This window comes from Molossus molossus, unplaced genomic scaffold (assembly GCF_014108415.1).
Source record: "Molossus molossus isolate mMolMol1 unplaced genomic scaffold, mMolMol1.p scaffold_m16_p_4, whole genome shotgun sequence".
Classification (NCBI taxonomy): Eukaryota; Metazoa; Chordata; class Mammalia; order Chiroptera; family Molossidae; genus Molossus; species Molossus molossus.
The window spans coordinates 120,912,679-120,934,929 of NW_023425377.1; the positions used below are offsets into that span (position 1 = coordinate 120,912,679).

The 22,251-nt window shown below is 37.6% G+C and overlaps 1 protein-coding gene across 16 annotated transcripts in view; it reads right to left on the minus strand.

Moving 5' to 3' along the window:
• The window catches only part of ABHD18 (abhydrolase domain containing 18), a 66,162-nt gene that overhangs the window by 4,035 nt on the left and 39,876 nt on the right, over positions 1 to 22,251 (minus strand). For 3 of the 16 annotated variants that reach the window (XM_036239856.1, XM_036239855.1, XM_036239857.1), the window contains exons 2-12: positions 20,290 to 20,398; positions 19,314 to 19,398; positions 15,814 to 15,914; positions 13,575 to 13,653; positions 13,391 to 13,475; positions 11,434 to 11,461; positions 7,288 to 7,426; positions 5,065 to 5,154; positions 4,329 to 4,430; positions 871 to 1,249; positions 274 to 436 (exon numbers count right to left, since the gene is read on the minus strand). In XM_036239856.1, coding sequence (XP_036095749.1) covers positions 274 to 436; positions 871 to 1,249; positions 4,329 to 4,430; positions 5,065 to 5,154; positions 7,288 to 7,426; positions 11,434 to 11,461; positions 13,391 to 13,475; positions 13,575 to 13,653; positions 15,814 to 15,914; positions 19,314 to 19,398; positions 20,290 to 20,381 — 1,343 coding nt within the window. In that variant the 5' untranslated portion in view covers positions 20,382 to 20,398. Of the gene's footprint in view, positions 1 to 273; positions 437 to 870; positions 1,250 to 4,328; positions 4,431 to 5,064; positions 5,155 to 7,287; positions 7,432 to 9,808; positions 9,833 to 11,433; positions 11,462 to 12,966; positions 13,041 to 13,390; positions 13,499 to 13,574; positions 13,654 to 13,872; positions 13,918 to 15,813; positions 15,915 to 17,034; positions 17,117 to 19,313; positions 19,399 to 20,289; positions 20,399 to 22,251 lie in introns of those variants that run through there. The other 13 variants (XM_036239859.1, XM_036239860.1, XM_036239858.1 and 10 more) reach the window with 13 other exon arrangements.

Here is a 22,251-nt window from a genome sequence, read left to right on the forward strand (position 1 = left end):
GTTTGATTCCGGCCAGGAGCATGTGCCTGGATTTCAGGTTTGATCAACAGCCCCAGCTGAGGTCGTGAGGGAGGACACCAATCGATGTGTCTCTCTCACATCGATGTTTCTCTCACTCTCCCTCCCTCCCTTCCACTCTATTTAAAAATCAATGGAAAAATATTCTCAGGTGAGGATAAAAAAAACAACAAAACACCAATTTTTGTATTTGTTCAGTCAAAAAAATAAATCCAAAATCAAACAATAGACACCTTTTCAGACCAATCATCTTACCTGAAGAGTCCTTGTTTAAAAAGATAAGCACTAATATGACCCCCTTCTAGATATCGGATTTCACAACCAGGCCATATTTCTTGTAGACTTCGAACTCCTGTTCGTGGAATATAGGCATCTTCTTTGGCTTGAACCACTATAATGAGGCTTGGGTCAACTGGAACTAGGTACAGGATTTTAAAAAAATGCAACATACATACTTTTTAAAAATCTCTAAGATTTTATATGTCCTATTAATTGTATTATTAGATAAAATGCATCATACAGTTCAGTCAGTGAAACGTGTCAAACTAGAAATCTTTTTAATAAGTTAAAAATCAACTATAATATACCATACTGTAATATTCAACTCTAATATAATGAGATGACTATTCTAAAGAAGGTACAAAATCCAGTGTTTTTAATGAATAAGATGGTCTTAGATTTTCATGGATAAAATGATACATTTAAATAATCAGGTTATCTTGCTAAACACATTCTGAAGCCAACAGTAAATATACTCTGGAAAATACAAAATTAACTTATAAAGCATCCTTAAAAATATTTCACTAATTTATACATCATCAAATATTCTCAATTTCATATAAAAATTCATACCTGAGAAATTTGCTACATGAGTACATTCATCCATGACTCCTTTCATAAACAGTAACGATTCTTTCTGAAGATTTTTTCTTCTTTGTTCTTTACTGAGTAGGTGGTATGACTGAGGATTACAACTTGTATAACTACTTTTGTTGTTTGAAAGTGTCTGATTGAAGCACTCCATCTGAGAAGTATCTTTCAATAAGAGTTCTTCTGATGTGGCCCTAAAAGATGCTTTACTAGATTTATGGCACTCAGCAGGTTTTGAGGACACAACTTGGTCAGTCACATCGAAATTTAAAGTTCTGGAAACCAGATTAAGGTTAGTGAGCTTGTCTGCACTGCTAGGGAAGCATTTCACGAAATCTTGTCCCATTTTGAAAGAATCTGTCTGAAGATATGAAAGAAAAGAAAACATCATTAATATAAAATAGAATTTTATTTAACAACCTTGTTAAAACAGAAAGGAGTCACAAATGTCCATCAACAAATAAATGGAAAAACAGAATGTGGTATATATACAATGGATTATTAATGAAATTCTGAAACATGCTAAAACATGGGTGAACTTTGAAGACATTATGCTGAATGAATAAACCAGGCACATAAGGACAAATGCTGTATGATTCCACCATTATGAAGAACCTACGTAGTCAAGTTCATAAAGAGAGGAAGCAGAATGGTGGTCGCCAGGGCAGGGAGGAGGCCGGAATGGAGACCTATTGTTTACAGGTTCAGAATCTTAGTTTAGGAAGATGGCAAATTCTGCAGTTGGATATCGGTGCTGGAGGAGGCGATGGTGGCAAAACAATGTGAACATACATACTACCACTGAACTGTACACTCAGAAATGCTTAAAATGGTACATTTTATTACCACAATTAAAAAAAAGAGATGTCAAAATTTAACTTAGGACTAAGACATTTATATTTTATTATTAAATGTTTCCTACTGAACAGTAAATGTAAAGGGCATAATTTAGTCTGTCTCATGTTTTTATCACCAAAGTTTAGAAATCCATGATCTAGAACTTCCAAAAGTTTTATGAATGTATCCTGTCAGCAATACAATAGCCATTCCAAATCTCTTGCCCAGGTTAAACTGACAAGAATTAAAAATTATTAAGGAATAAATATTGTCTATTAAAATCTCAAAAATAGCCCTGGCTGGTTTGGCTCAGCGGTTGGAGCGTCAGCCTGCGGACCAGAGAGAGTCCTGGGTTCGGTTCCCACTAGGGACACGTACCCCCAAAAAAAAAAAAAATCTCAAAAGTATTAACTTAAGTTTAAGGACCTATAAATAGTACATAATTTAAATAAAAATAAACTTTGTCGAATACTAAAACCAAAGTTAAGTAAAAAATATGATAGCCTGAGAATATATATCTACAACCGATATGACAAAGAGCTAATTGCTTTAATTTATTAAGAGCTAGAGTGAAGAGAAAGCCCAAAATCACAACAGAAAAAGGTCACAGAAAATAAAATAGAAATTACTCTTAAACTTATAAACATGTTCAATTTCACAAAAAAATTAAGTAAATTAAACAAAAACTAAACCAATTTTCACCATCAGTTTGACAGATACCTCTGTAAGTTTGATAACACACTGAATTTGTGAACTTATGGGGGAAAAGACACATGTTTCTGCTGGTAGCATAAACTGACACAACTAGAGTTAGACAAAATCTAACCACATTTCAACTCAGCAACAATATATCTAGGAATTTACACTTGCGAAATGATTTATGTACAAAGTTTCTCTTGAAGTATTGTTTTTCAATAGTGAAAGATGAAGAAGGACATAAAATGCCCACCAACAAGGATTCAGTTAATAAATCACGGCACATCCATCCCTATAACAAGCTATTATGCAGCAGTAAAAAAGAAAAAGGATTCATTTGTGTATGGTCCATAAACAATGAGAAGAGAAAAAGATTTCATTTTTTTTTTAAACATATTTTTATCTTTTTGTTACACTGAAGGGAACGGGTTTTTTTTTTTTTTTATCCTCACCCGAGGACATTTTTTCTTTTTTTTTAATCCTTACCTGAGGACATTTTTCGATATTTTGTTCAGATAGAGTGGGAGGGAGAGAGAGAAACATCGAAGTGAAAGGGACACATTGAGTGGTTACCACCTAAACAACTCAACAAGGGCTGGGGACAAATGGCAATCGAGGTACGTGCCCTTAGAGGGAACTGAACCCGAAACTCGGACGGCAGCCTGATGCTCTAACTGCTGAGCCAAACTGGCCAGGGCCAGTTTTCCATTTTTTGTTCACATAGAGTGGGAGGGAGAAACACTGATGTGAAAGGGACACATCAAGTGGCTGCCTCCTGCACGACCCAACCAGGGCCGGGGACAAACTGCAACCGAGGTACATGCCCTTAGCGGGAACCGAACCCGGGTCTCTCTGGACCGCAGGCTGACAATCTAACCGCTGAGCCAAACCGGCCAGGGCTATATTTCTATTGGTCTGAAAAATTCCTTCAAATGTTAAACAATAATACAGTGAATTATTTGTTCAGGGAGATAGAATCTAGGCAAATTGGGAACATGGGTAGTATCTGTTTCACTACATATCTTTTTATATGCTTGAACTATATAGCCATACAATCTACTTTAAAAATTAAAGAATGAAAAATTGGTTGAAGAACAGAAAAAGCACCCAATAAGCCAATTAACAGAACAAATCATTAAAGCCATCCAGACCACAGAGATATAAAAGGGGAGATGAAGCCCGGCCAGTGTGGCTCAGTGGTTGAGCGTTGACCCATGCACCAAGAGGTCTCCAGTTCAATTCCCGGGCAGGGCACATGCCCAGGTTGTGGGCCAAATGCCTGGGGGGGGGGGGGGGGCATGCAGGCGGCGGCCAATCGATGTTCTCTCTCATTGATGTTTCTATCTCTCTCTCCCTCTCACTTCCTCTCTCTAAAATCAATAAAGAAAAAAATTGCAGTCCTTTTTAAAAATTGATTTGAGAGAGGAAGAAAGAAAGGGAGAGGGAGGGGAGGGTGAGAGAGAGAGCACCAGTGTGCGTAGGGGGGACATCAATTAGTTCCACTTATTTATGCATTCACTGTTTGCTTCTTCTATGTGCCCTGACTGGGGATCAAACCTGCCACCTTGGCTTACTGGGAGATGCTTTAACCAACTGAGCTATAGGGACAGGCCCTAAAATTACCAATTAAAAAAAAAAAAAAAAGGATTTTTCAAGAGGGAGAGATAGAAACGTCGATGTGAAAGAGATGTATCCATTGGCTGCCTCCTGCATGCCCCCTACTGAAAATTAAACCCAAAACCTGGGCATGTGCCCTGACGGGGAACAGAACCGGGACCTCTGAGTCCATGGGACGACGCTCAGTCCACTGAGCCACATTGGCTGGGATGCAGTTCTTTTTAAAATTTTGATTCATTAAACACAACCAACACTTTCCCTGAGGTTACACAGAAATTAAAAATACTTACTCCACAATATTCAAGCATGTGAATAATTTCTTCCTCATAAACTGTCTGTGTATAATACTGCTTTTCCAGCTCCCTCCAATTAATCGATTTACTCAACACACCCTGAAAAAACAAACTACATTAAGATCAAATCGCACTATAAACCAGTTTGTCCAAAAATTTTATTAGTTTGTGCAAAAAAGAGTGAATATAGTAGGCTTGAGATTTCCTATCTTTAGAAAGGCCTGCTTATAATTGGCCCTTGACTAAAGTCTGGAAGCTTGACTGGTAAACAGCTCTTTACCCTGATACAAAACTTCCTAAATGACAAAGTGTTCTCTCTGCCTAAACTGTACAATGTAGTTTCTGCTGAACACCTGCTTTCCTTCTGGTGTTTCGGTACATGCTACACAAAAGGCGCCTCAATGACGACCCCTGATAAAAACCCTGGAATTCTGGGCTCAAGCTGCACTAATGGACAACACTTTGCAGATATTGTCACACTGCTGAAGGAATCAATCATATCCTGTGAATTTCACTGAAAACTTGTGCCCGGTGTCCCCTAGACTTGGCCCCATGTATCTTTTCCCTTCGCTGATTCTGTACTGTACCCTTTTGATGTAACGAGTCTTAGTCATGAGTATGACCACATGCTGAGTCCTCTGATTCCTTCTCGTGAATCACCAAACCTGGGGGTGGTCTTGGGAGTTCCTGTAAGCATATATAGCTACCTAAATATTAATTGCAATTAAATTACCGTGGTGAAGACCCCAGAGGCTGTGGACCAAGACAAACATGGAATCAATGGCATGGGCTTAGGCCAGCTGGACACCGCTAAGGAAGCCATCTGTAACACGTTAACAGAGTCGTTAGAATATTTAAACTTTCTACTCATTAAAATAAAAAATATTTAATATTAAGAAGCACTTTGTATAGTAGTTGATAGGAACACAAAGTCTCTAAACACTCATGAGACTGTCTAGCAACCTTTTCAAATTCCAAAGTCATAAACTCAACAACATATAACTTTACCCTTTGAAAGCAAAGTATATTAGAACATTTTAAGTAACCTCAGAGCTTTCGTAGAGGGCTGCTTTCTGCTGGTGAAGATACAGCATCTGCATCTCAGAAGATGCAGGCTGAGCACATTTACTACCTACGTGACTCGTTCAACTACAGCCAAGTCCCATCTATGAGACTCAGATCCCTCAAGCTGACTGAAAGATGCCAAGAATCTGGTAGACTGCAAAACAATATATAACTGACATAAAATAATGTAATGTATATGTTTAGAGAGAAGAGTTAGTTTTGGCTAGAGGAATTGGAGGCGGCTTCATGAAATGGCTGCCTGTTAGGGAAAATGAAAGATGGGGTCTTACCTTCTATATAAAGAAGACAGTAGGATCAAAGGCAAGATAGCAGAAAGCACAGAGTCTGTGTGGTAGGGTAAGAGCCAATATACAGGGTGGGCAAAAGTAGGTTCACAGGTGTTTGTACGGAAAGTAATTCAAGAATAAATTGTGTCGAGTCTCATAACTGTAAACCTACTTGTGCCCCTCCCTGTACCTCAGCTCAGCTGGTCAACAGTGCACACGTGGCCACTGGGGTCCCGGAGACAGGCAGGGCTGGAAAGACTGATCAAGATCAGATGAGAGGTTCCTCTGTTCTGCAGGTAACAGGGAATTAATGAAGGGGCCGAGCAAAGGAGGGGCCCCGTCAAGGGAGCGACTCAAGGAAGCTAAACTGATGGTAGTTCACATGCCTGATTCGAGAGGACGAGGTCTGAGACAGGAAGACCATGTGCAATTATGAGGCCCAACCTAAGTCCTGATGATGGAAACACTACCAGGTAGAAAGTAAATCCTTTTCCACCCTTCAGTCTGAATTTGATGAAGTTCCTGAAGTAATTTTATCAACTTCACTCTTTGGTAACTGCTTTGAATTTAGGTTTTTGAACTTAATCTTTCTTGTAAGTCAAATGACAGATAGCTTTAAAAAATATTTTTTCTTTATTGATTTTAGAGGGAGAGGGAGAGAGAGACAGAAACACTGGCCACCTCCTACACGCCCCCCCACTGGGGATCTGGCCCACACCTGGGCATGTGCCCTGGCCGGGAATTGAACTGGCGACCTCTTGGTGCAGGGGTGGATGCTCAACCACTGAGGCACACGGACCAGGCCAGAGATAGTTTTTTACTGTAATGAGTGACTGATATGTCCAGGGAATGAGCCAGAGCGTATCCTGGTGCTCACTGAATCTACTGCTTGATGGGGCAGACTGCCACATAAGTACAGTGAAATAAGGGTTAATGGGAGACGAAGTATAGTCTGCGACAGGTTGGGAGTCAGGAAGAGCTTCTCCTGGGAGGTAAGCTCTACACTGAAACCAGAAGAGCCAGGTGTCACTCAGCTGCATGGAGGGGCACCTGGCGGGGGCATGGAGGGGGGCATGGAGGGGCACCCGGAGGGGGCATGGAGGGGGGCATGGAGGGGCACCAGGAAGGTGCCAGCACCTGGCACAGTCACAGCAGTGCAACAGCAAGTCGGTGGCAGGCATCGGGCACAGTTCAGATGAGGAAGATCACTAGGGTGTGGAGAAACTGTTATGAAAAGATTAAGGGGAAGAATACAGACAAGCGAAACCAATCGGAAGACAAAGGTAGATAGGTTGGTGGTACCACATATAGAGATAAGAGATAAATGAAAAGTATTTTCCAAATTAGCTCTTTTCACCAATGTAAGACACTTATACTTGAAACTTGAATTAAGTTCCATAACCAACTTTAAATAAAATATCAAATCCAAAACCTGAGATATAACTGTGGAGTAAGTACAGTCAGTGTGTACACAAATCATACAAAAAAAAAATAACATCAGTACTTATGAATTCTGTACATAAAGTGAATTTTTAAAATAACTAGATTCCCTAGATCTTGTCAACACAATCACAAGCAAACATCAGTTAAAATAAAAGGCTTACGTGTCCTCCCATGGATATGCCCGTCATTCCCAGAGGTCCATAACCCTCCCTTTCCAGCCAGTGCAGGAGAGCTGCCGACTCCAAAACAAGAGCTCCTCCCATCACAAATAGGTCAGACACGTTTTTCAAGCTGGACCTTCTAGCCTCCCAAAACAGAAAAGAAAATTATTTATTTTATGTATTTACATTTTAATATGTGCAAATTTACAATAGGCAGCCAAGAGTTCATGTTTTTCTTTTAAAGGACCAGGTAAGCAAAGTAAAACAATGGACTGAGTCAATGAAATTAGAGTGCTGCTAATATAGTTCCAAATATTAATCACCTAAAACTTATTTTAAAAAGTTTTATAATCTTTATTGAATTTCAACTATTTTACTATTTTGAAGTTCAAAAGGGGATATCTTATTTATTTGATGGCTTAAAAACTTAAAATATTTATGGGAAAATATTTCTATACTGCCAACTTTTAGTTAAATTACCATGACTGATATAAGAAAAAATAAATTTATAGTTGTCCCTCCCTAGAAAGAACTTAGTACAATAGAACTTAAAAGCATAACACTTTAAAAAAAAGTAATGTAAAAGAATTTAACCTAGTATTACCAAAATCTTAAGTATGTTATACTTGTTCCTACAAAATATGCAATTTATAAATACAATAAAATACTGGAAATATAAATATTTATTTATTTTTTATTAAAAATACATGTTTTGATTAATTAAAGTCCAACTGGAATTTTTGTTTTTAGAAACTGATTTTACATAAAAGTACATCTCCTTATAAGAAGTACTTAAATACATCTTTTTAGATTTCTGACCCACTCTTACATAGTGATGAAAAGAAATATTATTATTGCCCTTGTCGGTTTGGTGTCGGCCCTCCGACCAGTAAGTCGCGGGTCTGATTCTGGTCAAGGGCATGTATGTGCCTCCGCTGTGGCAGCTGGTCCCCAGCCCTGGTCAGGGTTGTGTGGGAAGCAGCCAGTTTATGTGTCCCTCTCACATCGATGTTTCTCCCTCCCTCCCTCCCACTCTACCTGAAGATAAATAGAAAAATATTCTCGGGTGAGAATCAAAAAAACAGTATTATTACTTAAGTGACCAGGTTAGAAGCTATTTTTCAAAACTTAATTCATATAAAGACATATGCACATAATTGGCTACTAGATGAAACCTTGTCAAAGTGCACAAAATGTTATCAGTGCTGTTATTCACTACATCTTCTTAGTGCTCCAAGTCCATAGGCAGGAATTCTCTTGACGGAAACTATGCTATATCCCCGTCAAAAGAGATCATACTCATGCTTCATCATAAAATGAACGATTTATCCTTATATTTGTTTCCTGTCCTCATTCTAACTTTCTATTTGTGATTATAGAATTCCGCTGGTTGATTATCTTTGCCTGGCATGGACTCTCAGGTCCACCTCAGTTCGTTCTTTTACACAGAAGTGACTGGTGGGAGATTCTGGGACAATGGTTATCTATAACTATAAACCCAGTCTCAAATTATTTAACTACTTTTGATGAAAATAGGGTTAAGATATTTTAAAAGAGAGAGAATCGTTTATTATTATTTAAATTAAAAACAATTTTTTTTTTGTACATGCCCCTAGCGGGAACCAAACCTGGGACTCTCTGGTCCACAGGCCAACATTCCAACCGCTGAGCCTAACCGGCCAGGGCTAAAAACAATTTTTTTCTTTATTGATTTTAGAAAGAAAGGAAAAGAGAGAGAAATAGAAACATCGATGAGAGAACATAAATTGCCACCTCCTGCACGCCCCTGAGTGAGGATCAGGCCCACAATCCAGGTATGTGCCCTGACCAGGAATCGAACCAGCGATCTCTTGGTGCATGGGTCGATGCTCAACCACTGAGCCACACCGGCTTATTATTTAAATTGCAAGCCATTTCTTTCTTATGATGAATTACTTGAGAAAAATCAAATACATTGAAGCATTATTATATTACCTGGGAACATAATACATGACAATATATTTTATAAACATTATAATTCTCACAACAATTCTGCACTGGAGAAGTTATATCATTTTCCCACTTTATAAATGAAGCGACTGATACTTAGGCCAAGGTTATACAATTAGTAAATGGCAAGTTACAATTCCAAACTATATATGTATGAAGCCAAAGTTAAGAGTGTTTTACTAACCAGTGTTTCTGCCTCAGTTCAATTCAAACTATTTTTGGTTATTAAACACCTACAGACAGGGTGAAAATGACACACCTAGTTCTAGTTCCAGAGTAAGAATCCTTGAACTAGTTGGCCTGGACTTAGTTTTTCACAAGGTTTCACAAGGTTTATTCTGAATCTAACGATCTAATCACAGGATACAGGTTTGCTTCCACCACACCCACTTTCATGACCTCTTTTAGTGCCAGGCCCGCACAGACGTGTGATGTCCAAACCTTTCCAACACCTTCCAACTCCCTGACTGACTTCTCTACTTGCAGGTCCAACAGACATCACAGCTATGTCCAAGAACTTCTGATTTCCTACCCACAATCTCCAGTTTATCAACAAGTCTTGCTGTTTCAACTTCTAAATTGTATCTCAGATCCACCAGAACTGTTTGCATTTCCACGCCCACCACCTTAGAGCTGCTTTCCCTTCTTTTCACAGCACGTTGTAACAAAACTTCGATTTCTCCGCTGCAGCTCTTGCCGGAGTAGGCTAAAATAAGCCTTCAAAAACATAAACAACATCATTCTGGTGCTTAAAATACTCCAGAAGTTTCCCACTGCACTTACACTAATTCCAATCATGGCTCTTCCTAACCTGGTCCTTGCCCACCTTTCTGATGGCACCTGGCACCCCTCTCCCACGTGGCGCTGACCCTGGCTTTCATCTGCTCTTCCTCTTCTGAGACTGACCTTCCTCCAGTCTTCACCCTGGTGGCTTCTTCTCCTTACATCACGTCCTCACACCCAGTACTGCTCCAACCCTGCACCCACGCTCTATTACTCCTCATCCCTTTGCCCTGCTTTACTTTCTTCCTGATACTGACGTGTCTGAAATCATCTTACTTATTTTTATCTGTCTCCCATACTAGAATATAAGCTCTATGAAAGTAAGGGCCTTGTCTTTTTGTTGCTGTCTTCCCAGTGTCTAGAGTCAAATATTTCATGAATGCATCAAAACTAAACACACTATACAGATTATGAAAATTTTTTTTTTCTTTTTTATCCTCACCCGAGGACATTTTTCTATTTTTTTTGTTCAGATAGAGTAGGAGGGAGAGAGAGGAAGAGAGAGAGAGAAACATCGACGTGAAAGGGACACATCGAGTGGCTGCCTCCCGCATGACCCAACCAGGGCCGGGGACAAACTGCAACCACGGTTCGCGCCCTTAGTGGGAACCGAACCCGGATCTCTCTGGACTGCAGGCTGACGCTCTAACTGCTGAGCCAAACCAGCCAGGGCTATGAAAATATTTTTTAAAAATTGCCTTCAAAATTCATCATTTTAAAAGACTAGGACTAGGAAGAGAACATTTATCTTCAGATCACTTATATTACACATTGCAAGAATAAAAGGAATAGTGTTTAATTTAACAAAGTAAATATACTTTTCCTTTTAAAAAGAAAAATGTTTTTACCCTGGCTGGTTTGGCTCAGCGGTTAGAGCGTCCGCCTGCGGTCCGGAGAGACCCGGGTTCGGTTCCCGCTAAGGGCATGTACCTCGGTTGCAGTTTGTCCCTGGCCCTGGTTGGTCGTGCGGGTGGCAGCCACTCGATGTGTCCCTTCACATCGATGTTTCCCTCTCTCTCTCTTCCTCTCTCTCCCTCCCACTCTATCTGTACAAAAAAAAAAAAAGGAAAAATGTCCTCGGGTGAGGATTAAAAAAAAAGAAAAATGTTTTATCATTTCTTCAGTTAAAATTTTACAAATAAAATATATCTTCAGTCAGCCTATTAAAATATTCATCTCTTTATCAGACATTTAAAATGCAAAACACTTAAAGTAAAAATTTAGGTTGACATTCTTACTATAGTTTTACAACTGGATTTCCCAATAACATTTGGAAATTAAACTTAGAAATGGTTAACTGAAGACTACCAAAAACTTTAATATTGCTTAAAATTCAATATAAAGATTGAAAAAATGAAGATGACATATACTTACATTTGGTCCTTGGGTTTCCTGCAGCCATTTAAGAATGTGGGTCAAAGAGAAAGTTTTAAAATAATTAAATATACTCTGTATCAAAACGCATTAACTTAAAATAGTTAAAGTTGAAGATAATTTAATAGTGAAATAACTATTTTCAAGTTATCTCAAATATACTGTTTAGAGGTTCTCAGGTTTTTCAAATTAATAATTTTCTTTTTTTAAAAGAGCTTCGTTTTATTTTTTAAATAATTTTTTAAAAGAACTTTTATTGATTTTAGAGAAGGAAGAAGGGAGAAGGAGAAACATCTATGTGAGAGAAATACAGTGACCAGTTGCCTCCATACCTGCCCCAGGGATTAAACCTGAAACCTAGGTATGTGCCCTGATTGGAATCGAACCTGTGACCTTCAGGTGCATGGAAGACGCTCCACTGAGCCACACCAGCCAGGGCAAAACAATTTATTCATTTGAAGTGTACAAGTCAGTGTTTTTAGTATATTCATTGGGTTGTGCAATCTCAACTTAAGTTTATTGTTTTGTTTTGTCTTTTTCATTTATATATTTATTATAGAAAACCTAAAAACCTGGCTGGGCAGCTTACTTGGTTGGAGCACTGTCCCAGTACACAAAGGTTGAGGGTTGTATCTCCAGTAAGGGTACATACAAGAAGCAACCAATGGATGCATAAATAAGTGGAACAACAAATCGACGTGTGCGTGTGTATGTGTGTGTCTCCCCTTTCCTCTCTCTAAAATTAATAAACATAATTTAGAAAATACAGTAAAGCTTATTAGAGAAAAATTACTTTACCTACAGACAACTATATTAATATTTTGGTATATTTCTCTAAGTATTTTTTCTTTTGCAATTTTTTAAGTGGGTTCTCTGTTTTTAGGTTTTTTTTCTCTACCTATATCATATCAGTTTTATATCCTATTTCTACATAAAAACTTACAATACATTGCTGTGAACTTTTTAATAATAACTGTTGAAATTTACTGAACACATTATTTACCAGGCAATGTTCTAGACAGTATTAACTATTTAATACTCTGAATAACCTAAGAGATTATTCCCCATTACCTTTTAGTATTAATGTACTAAAAGGTTAAGTAACAGGTCCAAGGTCCTACAGGTAGTAAATGGTAGAGCAATAAACATTACACAACCAATTGCATAATATCCTAATATTATGAACCACAGTTTTCTCAACCATGTTGCTACTATTGGACATTAAAGCTATTTCTTGTGTTCTACTATATAGAAATAAAAAGCTATATAGATATCTTTTTTCTATCATTGTCTCTTTTCTTAATATTTTATCCTCAAACTAAATTTCCAAGAATGAAAATCACTGTAAAGAGATGTGAAGTTTTTTAAGGTTCTTGATGCCTTTAAATTATAAAAATGCCTCCCCAAGGGGTTGAACTGATGTTCAGTTATGAGTAATGAGAGAGCCCATTTCACAATAGCCTCATGAGTACTGTGTGTGATTTTTTAAAATCTTTGTTAATTGTAGCTTTAACTTGACATTTCTCTTATTACCAGCAACGTCGAGCATTTCTTTATATCTGTGCATCAGTTTCGTTTCTTCTTCTGGGCACAGTCTGACAGTCATCTTGAAGATTAAGTTAAGAACTGTTCTAAACCTCAACTGACACTTAAATGTAAGGCATTTTAAACATGAGGGTTCCCTAACAGCAAACATTTGACTTATCAACATTAAAAAGCAGCATAAAAGAAGTCTCACGGGAAAAAGAAGAACAATTTATCTTTATTATACAATAGAAGCACATCCTTACTTTGGTTTCTAAAAGGCATGAAATAATTTTTTACTTCTTAAGTATTTTTTTAACTGATGACTAAACTTAACTGATTTAGAAAACTTGGCTACTATCTATCATTCCTTTTGATGACTAAAGCTATAAATAAATAAGAGAAAAGATTTCTAGGTATCACAAAAGGATATAATAAGGGTTTTCTAACAACAAAGAAGCCATGCGGGCTTCCTTGATCATAGGCCGAGCCATCAGTGTTCGCCGCCTCCAGTAATGCTAGAGAGAGAAGAGATGACACACTTAAAGACTACAGTAACCACGGCTGTTGAGAGTATGCTGACAAATCAGGGATTAGATGTTACAGTAAAGTCTTACGTGATCTCCTGTTCCAGCAAGATGAATGCATACGGGTCTGTATTTGCTGTTCCATTCTTTAGGCACAATAAATTGGAACCTATTTAAAATAAAACACATCAGTCAATGATCTTTTAAAGGCTTTTAATAAAAACTTCCAATTCTTAAAAGTTTCATAATTAAATTATTTGGAAGAAAAGATCTTCAGAATTTTGACACTGAAATTGTAATTGAGGCCCTGGTTGTTTTGGCTCAGCAGTTAGAGTGTCGGCTCGTGGACCAAAGACTCTTGGGTTCGATTCTGGTCAAGGGCACATACCTCGGTTGCAGTTCGATCCCCGGCTCTGATTGGGGTTGTGCAGGAGGCAACCAATCGATGTTTCTCTCTCTCTCTCTCCCCTCCACCTTCCCTCACTCCCTATCTGAAAATCAATGGAAAAATATCCTTGAGGATTAAAATAAATAAATCATATATTTGCCCTGGCCAGTTTGGCTCAGCGGTTAGAGCATTGGCCTATGGACCCAAGAGCCCAGGTTCGATTCCAGTCAAGGGCATGTATCTGGGCTACAGCTTGGCTGGGATTGTGTGGGAGGAAACCAGGCGATGTGTCTCTCTCATGTTAATGTTCCCCCAACCCCACTCTATCTGAAGATAAATGAAAAAATATCCTTGGGTGAGGATTAAAAAAAATTACATCCCCATTACTTATTTTATACCTTAAAGTTTGTACATTTTGACCACCTTCACTCATTTTGTCTTCCCCGCCCTCTGACCGTTCCCCACTTCTGGCAAATATCAGTCTGTTCCATCTATGAGTTTGGGGGAGGGGGTTGTATGTTTATATTCCACATATAAGTGAGATCATACGCTATTTCTCTTTTTTTCTAGGTGAATCTAGCTAAAAGTTTGTCTCCTTTGTTTATCTTTTCTAAAAACCAGCTCTTAGTTTCACTGATCTTTTCTATTACATTTATAGTCTATTTATTCACTTCTGCTGTGATCTATGCTGTTTCCTTCTACTAGTTTTGGGGTTAGTTTTGTGGCCTAATATATGACGTATCCTGGAGAATTATCCTTGTGTATTCTGTTGCTGTTGGATACAATATTCTCTCTAGTCTATTAAGTACATCTGATCTAAAACGTAGTTTGAGTCCAGCATTTCCTTATTGATTTTTCTGTATGGATGATTTATCCATCCTTGAAAGTGGAGTACTGCAATTCCCTACTATTATTGTATTGCTGTCTATGTCTTCCTTCAGGTCTGTTAATATTTGCTTTATATATTTCACTCCTATGTTGGGTGCATATATATTTATAAATGTTATATCCTCTTATTGAACTGGCCCCATTATCATTATATAATGACCTCCTTTGTCTCTTATTTCAATCTTTATCTTAAAGTCTATTTTGTATGATATAAGTGTAGCTGTTGCTGCTTTCTTTGTTTCCAATGCATGGAATTTCTTTTTCCATCCCTTCACTTTCACTTTGTTTATATTCTTACATCTGAAGTAAGTCTCTCATAGGCAGCATATAACTGGGTTTTGTTTTTTATCCATCCAACCATTCCATGTCTTTTGATTGGAGAATTTAGTCCATTTACATTCAAAGTGATTACAAATAGGTGTAGACTTACTATAGCTATTTTGTTCATTGTTTTCAGGCTGTTTTATAAGTGTTTAGTTTCTTTTCTTTTTTCTCTTCCTTAATGATTTGATGATTTTCTTTAGTGATATAATTTTATTTCTTTATCTCTTTGTTCATATATATTTTATTTACTTATTTTTGTTAATCCTCACCCGAGGATATTTTTCCTTTGATTTTCAGAGAGTGGGAGGGAGGGAGGATGAGAGAGAGAGAAGCATCGACATGAAAGAGATACATCAGTTGCTTCCCACAAAACCCCGACCAGGGCCAGGGATTGAACCTGCAACCCAGGTACGTGCCCTTGACTAGAATCAAATCCGCAACCAATGAGCCAAACTGGCCAAAGCTCATATATTATAGATTTTAGTTTTGTGGTTACCATGACACTTACACAAAACATCTTATATTTATAAGAGTATATTTTCAGGAGATAACAATTTAAGTTCCAATGCATAAAAAAGTTCTCTAATTTTACTCTCCCCCTAATCCATGATTAATGGGAATTAATGTAATTAATGCTAAGTAATTTCAAATAAAATGGCATTGATATCATTATACTTGAAACAAACATAAACAATTCAGTACTTTAACTTTCTGAATAAAAATTCTTACCTTGCGATAACAGATTCAATTGGCATAATATCAGGCACATAGTGGGCCATAGGGGAAACAAAGTGTCCATCTAGGATCTTACAGTCTGACTGCTCTTCAATCTAAAAGAAAAACAAAACTAAGATGTATGCATGTAAACTAAGATATCTTGGACTATTACAGATAGATGGTTTTCTGTAAAAATTTTCCATTCAACTAGAAACTTTTTTCCAGTGCCTACTATATATCCTTTTTGCCATACACGGCTTTCTAAGGACATGCATGGCTTGATTCACACCCATTCCTTTTCCTTCTATATCCTTTACTACAGTCTAGTTAGAAAAGTAAATTATAAATACACCTTATTTATACAATGACATGCAATAACTCCAAATAAAATACTAGTTGGAAGAATTCAACAATATAAAAGTAAACACAGTCCTGCTGGTGTGGCTCAGTGGTTGAGCACTGACCCATGTACCAGGAGGTCGCTGGTTCGATTCCTGGTCAGGGCACATGCTCAGTTGTGGGACCGATCCCCAATGAGGGGCATGCAGGAGGCAGCCAATTGATGTTCTCTCTTATTGATGTTTCTCTCTCTCTCTCTACCTCTCCTCTCCCTTCTTCTCTCTAAATTCAATAAAGGAAAAAAAAATTTAAGTAAACATAAGGACAATTTATAAATTGTAAAACTAATTTACTACAGTCAAATAAGGATTGATATAAATATTCAGAATGGCTCATTTTCCAGCAAACTATTGATCTAATAAGTCATGTCAACACATTAAATAAGGAGAAATGTGACATTTACCTATATATCAAAGGCATATGCTAATATTTAATATCTAAACCTTTTCTCCCTCAAATAGATTTTTTAAAACTAAATTTTAAAAAATCAAGCCAATAGTCAAAATTAAATTAGCAGTAAAGCACCATATATTTTCACTAAAATCAGAAACAAACAGAAAACTGTGTCTGTTGATGCTAAATACGTCCAGCTTTATTTAAAACACAAATTCTAGCCAGTTGTGTCAACTCCATTTGTTAATACACATTTTTTTGCAAGTGATGTAAAATGCTACTTTACAGAAAAGTAAATTGTCATAAATTTTGACATATTATTTTCAACTTTTTATTAGGTCTTATGAGCCTATCTTTTATTTCTGAACCAACGGCACACTGTTTTGATCGCTGCAGCTTTATAATACCCATTGATACATGTCTGAATCAGTTTTCACTTACCACTCTTCCTTCTCAGGTATTCCTGATCTGATTGAACTCTCATGGTTCTTCCAAAAATTATTTTGGGATGCTTTTTACAGACCTAAGTTGTTTTTTTTTTTTAGTGTTTATATTGATTTTTTAGAGAGAGAGGAAGGGAGAGAGAGACAGAAACATCAATGTCAGAGAGAAATATCAATCAGCTGCCTCCTACACGCCCCCTACTGGGGATCGAGCCCGCACCCGGGCATGTTCCCTGATGGGGAATCAAACTGGGACCTCATAGTCCATGGGACTACACTCAATCCACTGAGCCACACTAGCCAGGAATTTTTTTATTGTATTTTTTAGAGAGAGATAGAAACATCAATTGGCTGCCTCCTGTACACTCCCTACTGGAGATCGAGCCCGAAAACCCAGACATGTGCCCTGACCAGGAATCGAATGGGGACCTCTCAGTCCTTGGGACTATCCTCAATCCACTGAGCGACACCAGCCTGGCGTATAGAGCTAAGTTCTAAATTGAATGTTTCAATTGGAATTGTGTTGCATTTTTTTTGAAAATGGTAAGAAAATTTAACCTGTGTATAATATGAAATTTTTAATCCAAGAAGTCTTTACATTTTAGTCATCTTTTTGTATGCAACTATAGATATTTTTCTTTTTAAAAACATTTTTTATTATTGATTTTTCAGAGAGAGGAAGGGGGAAAGAGAAAAAGCGATGCGGGGGAGGCAGAGATGTGAGAGAGAAACACTGATTGGTTGGTTGCCTCCCGTACGTACACCGACTGAGGATGGAACCCACCACCTCTGGTGTACAGGACAACACTCCAACCAACTGAGCCACACTGGCCAGGGCAGCAAGTATAGTTTTAAAGTGTTCTTCTTACGTATTTTAGGAAAACAAACTATTTAATAAAAGAGGTATTACAAACTAATGTGACAGGAATAATAATTCAACAAACAGTGTTGAGATAATTGGGAATTTGGTAAGAAAAAAAGCAATTTTAGAGCCAATCATAATACAGATTTAAAAATTAAGCAAGTTACAACTCAACAATAAAAAGACAAATAACCCTTGCCCTGGCTAGTTTGACTTAGCAGTTAGAGAGTTGGCCCGTGGACCAAAGAGTCGCGGGTTTGATTCTGGGCAAGGGCCCCATGACATAGTCAGTCATCAGGTTAGTGACATGCAAAAACAAACAAACAAAACCAGGCAAGTATTTCATAAATATTTCTCCAAAGAAGATACTCAAATGGCCAATAAGCACATAAAAATACTCAACATCATAGTCATTAGGAAAAGGCATATCAAAATCACAATATAATATACTTTATACACACTATGATGGCTAGAAGTACAAATATTAATGAGAATGTGGAGAAACTGGAACTATTACACATTGCCAGTAGGCATATAAAATGGTGCACTTTGGAAGAACAGTTGCAGTTTGTTTAAAAGTTAAAGATAGAGTTACCATATCAGCCAACAATTCCACTCCTCAATATATATCCAAAGAATTAAAAACATATATCCACAAAAACATTTGTACATGAATGTTCATAGCATTATATTCATAATAGTAAAAAAGCAGAAATAACTCAAATATACATCAACTGATAAATAAATAAATGTCATGCATCTATATGATTCAGCCATAAAAAACAATTAAGTGCCCTGGCTGGTTCGGCTCAGCGGTTGGAGCATCGGCCCGCGGACCAGAGAGTCCCTGATTCGGTTCCCGCTAAGGGCACGTACCTCGGTCGTGTGGGTGGCAACCAGTTGATGTGTCTCTCATATCAATGTTTTTTTTTCTCTCTCTCTCCCTCCCGCTCTATCTGAAGATAAGTGCAAAAATGTTCTCGGGGGAGGGGGGAAAGGAGGGAGGAAGGAAGGAAGGAAGAAATTGTACTCATGTTCTAGTGTTTACTGCCATTATATTCCTTTATTTTTAATCCTCACTCAAGGATATTTTTCTATTCATCTTCAGATAGAGTGGGAGGAAGTGGGAGGGAGAAAGAGGGAGAGAAAGGGAGAGAGAAAGAAACATCAACGCGAGAGGGACACATTGACTGGTCGCCTCCCACACGACCCGGACCAGGGCCAGGGATGAACTGCAACCGAAGCACGCACCCTTGACCAGAATCGAACTCACAACTCATTGGTGCAGGGCCGACGCTCTACCGCTGAGCCAAACCGGTCAGGGCTGCTATTATGTTCTTAACATTCAACATATTCTTGTCACATATTTATGTTAAACTGGAATTTCTATAACTGCATTTATTTCATTTGAATACCTTATCGATGTATACTGGGTAATCACTCGAAACCAGATTCTGACATCTTTCTCGATTTCCAATTATCTTTCTGAATTCAAAGAGTCTGTTATGGTAAGGGAGAAAAAAAGGAAAAAATTTAGTATAGCCATATGTTGAGGTTGATGAATAGTGAGTAAAAATTAGAAAGTCCAGTTCATAAAACATGTTAAGATGTAATTTTAATCATCAGAGAAAAAGATGAGGTTGTTGGTCTTTTACAAACTGAATATGTTATTTCAGGAAAAAAATGTGAGAAATATCATTGTTCAGAAAGTAATTAACATATATGAGACTCAAAATTAAATGCACAAATCTTAAAAATTTATTTTCTTTGGTTACTCCTCACCCAAGGATATTTTTTCCACTGATTTCTAGATAGAACGGAAGGGAGGGAGGGGCGGAGAGAGAGACATGTATAGAGGGAAACCAATGTGAGAGACACTTTGATTGGCCGCCTCCCACACAACCTCAACTGGGGCCGCGGACCAAACCCGAAACCCAGGTACATGCCCTTGACTGGGAATTGAACCAAGAACCCCTTGGTTCTTGAGCCGACGCTCTAACTGCTGAGCCAAACCAGGCAGGGCAAAAATTTATTTTCTTAAGCCCAGATATTCCTATGAGCTACAGTATATCCCAGCTTTGTAGTCATTACAAATTCAGTTTACCCAAGAATACTCAGTCCCTGGATAATTAATTCAAAAATTATTCAAGTTAAAATCTAGTTTGTATTTCTGAGAGCTCTTTATTTTTACAACTAAATTACCTTTAAAATAGTTCAATTTATGATTATATAGGGTAAAATAAGAAAAATTGAGAAAAAAATAATTCCATTTTTTATATTGTTTAATGCTTAATTTCCCAAACACTTTATAGTAAAGGACTTTAAAAGTAAAATAAAATATTAAATGTTACTAAAACAAAGTCAGAACAAGCATTCAGAAAAAGTGCTTACCTTTTAAGATCCTCTGGCCTTCCCCATCCTCTGATAAAAAGTTTTGTAAGGAGAAGTCTCCGGTATAGAACATCTAACTTGCTCACACCCATCAGCAGTAAACAAACATCTATGAAACAAAATTTTATATGACTTTAAAATATTTTATTTTAGGCAGCAGGTCAGTTTTCTGACCACCTCTTTAAACATCAGGTAAAAATTAATGATTGATCACCTCTCCTAGCAACTTTCGAATACATAATACAGTACTGTTAGCTAAAGTTATCATGCTGTATATTACATCCCTGGCAGTTATTAATCTTGTAGATCCTAAAAGCACTCATCACAATAAAAAGTTACAAGTTTAGTTAACTAAACTTATCATTTCACAATATATACATATGTGTTTATAAACTTTAAACTAAGACAGTGTTATATATCAATCATATCTTAATGAAACTGGGGAGAAAAATAAAGATACAGAAAAAAAGAACTGGGAGGAAAGTAGAGAAGATGAAACAGAACCCTGAGCTTCACTAAACTATGAATTCCTCTAGGGTAGGACCTTCCTATCCTAGCACAGTGATGCACAGAAAAAATCAGTAGTGGATAACAATAGTAGTGGCTAAAAGAAAACAACACATAAAAATAATAGTGGCTAGTACTTATACAGTGCTGTATTATTTGCCAGGAGCCATTCAGAAAACTACACACATGTGCACACATTCTCATTTAACCCTCCCAACAACTTTGTAAGAAGGATGGATTACCCCAAGATGAGGAGACCGAGGCAGAGAGAGGGTAGGGGTTCACCGCAGGTCACACCGCAGGTGGAAGGCAGAACTAAGACTGAATCCCAGGCATACAGCTCAGGATCTATTACAAACACCGCCTACTACACTCCAATGCATAGAAAGTAACGACTAGTCATTGCTACTGCGTGTGTGCCGCTTATCTACCTCTCCCAAACATTTCCAAAGTTTGTTTTTAAATATTTACCTGTCTTTTCAAATTGGATGGTATAGTTTTGATTTTGGGGTAAAAACTTAATTCAGGTTCAGGGATTATTCTAATAAAAGTGGGAAATGAACACTTGCATTTCCATCAATAAGCTTTTTTTTTTTTAATCCTCACCCGAGGACATTTTTGCATTTATCTTCAGATAGAGCGGGAGGGAGAGAGGGGGGAAGAGAGAGAGAGAAACACTGATGTGAGAGAGACAGATCTAGTGGATGCTACCCACACAACCCCAGCCGGGGCTGGAGCCAACGTACGTGCCCTTAGTGGGAACCAAACCCGGGACTCTTTGGTCCACGGCCGACGCTCTAACCACTGAGCAAACCGGCCAGGGCCATCAATAAGCTTTAATAATACTTACCTGTTACTTTGAATCTTTTTTTGTGGGGAACCACCACTTATGTCCTATATATTTGCTCTTTGATTTGTAACAAACTACAAGTTTAACTTTATTCTTTGTTTTCATAGGTGTGCAATCTAACCCACCATCAATTGGACTGGCACTTTATGGTTCTTATGACTGGACCAACGAAACCAAATCATTCACACTACCTCTCATGATGCTCAGGATCAGGCCCAAACATTTACTAGATAATGTACTTGTTAGGATATGTACTCTATAGCCAGAGTGTGATATTTAGTGTTTTTTTTTAATACCCCCCACCACACCTTTTCCCTATTTTCATATGTTATTACATTTTTACTCTTTATAAAAAACTGGTTTTGGTACAACAGTATTAGTGAAAAAAACCATACGCATATCCAGCTCATTATACTATTTATATCTACCGCTATAAGTAAACTGGTATTCTGCTTAATAGACTCCTATGAATTATCATTAATTAGCTCATCATAGCTAAAGCATTCTTAGATGGCCTAATAAAAACGTAAATTTCTGAACTTTTAGGAATGAGTATTAACTTTTTCATTCATGCAACAAGTATTTATTCAGTGCTACTATATGCC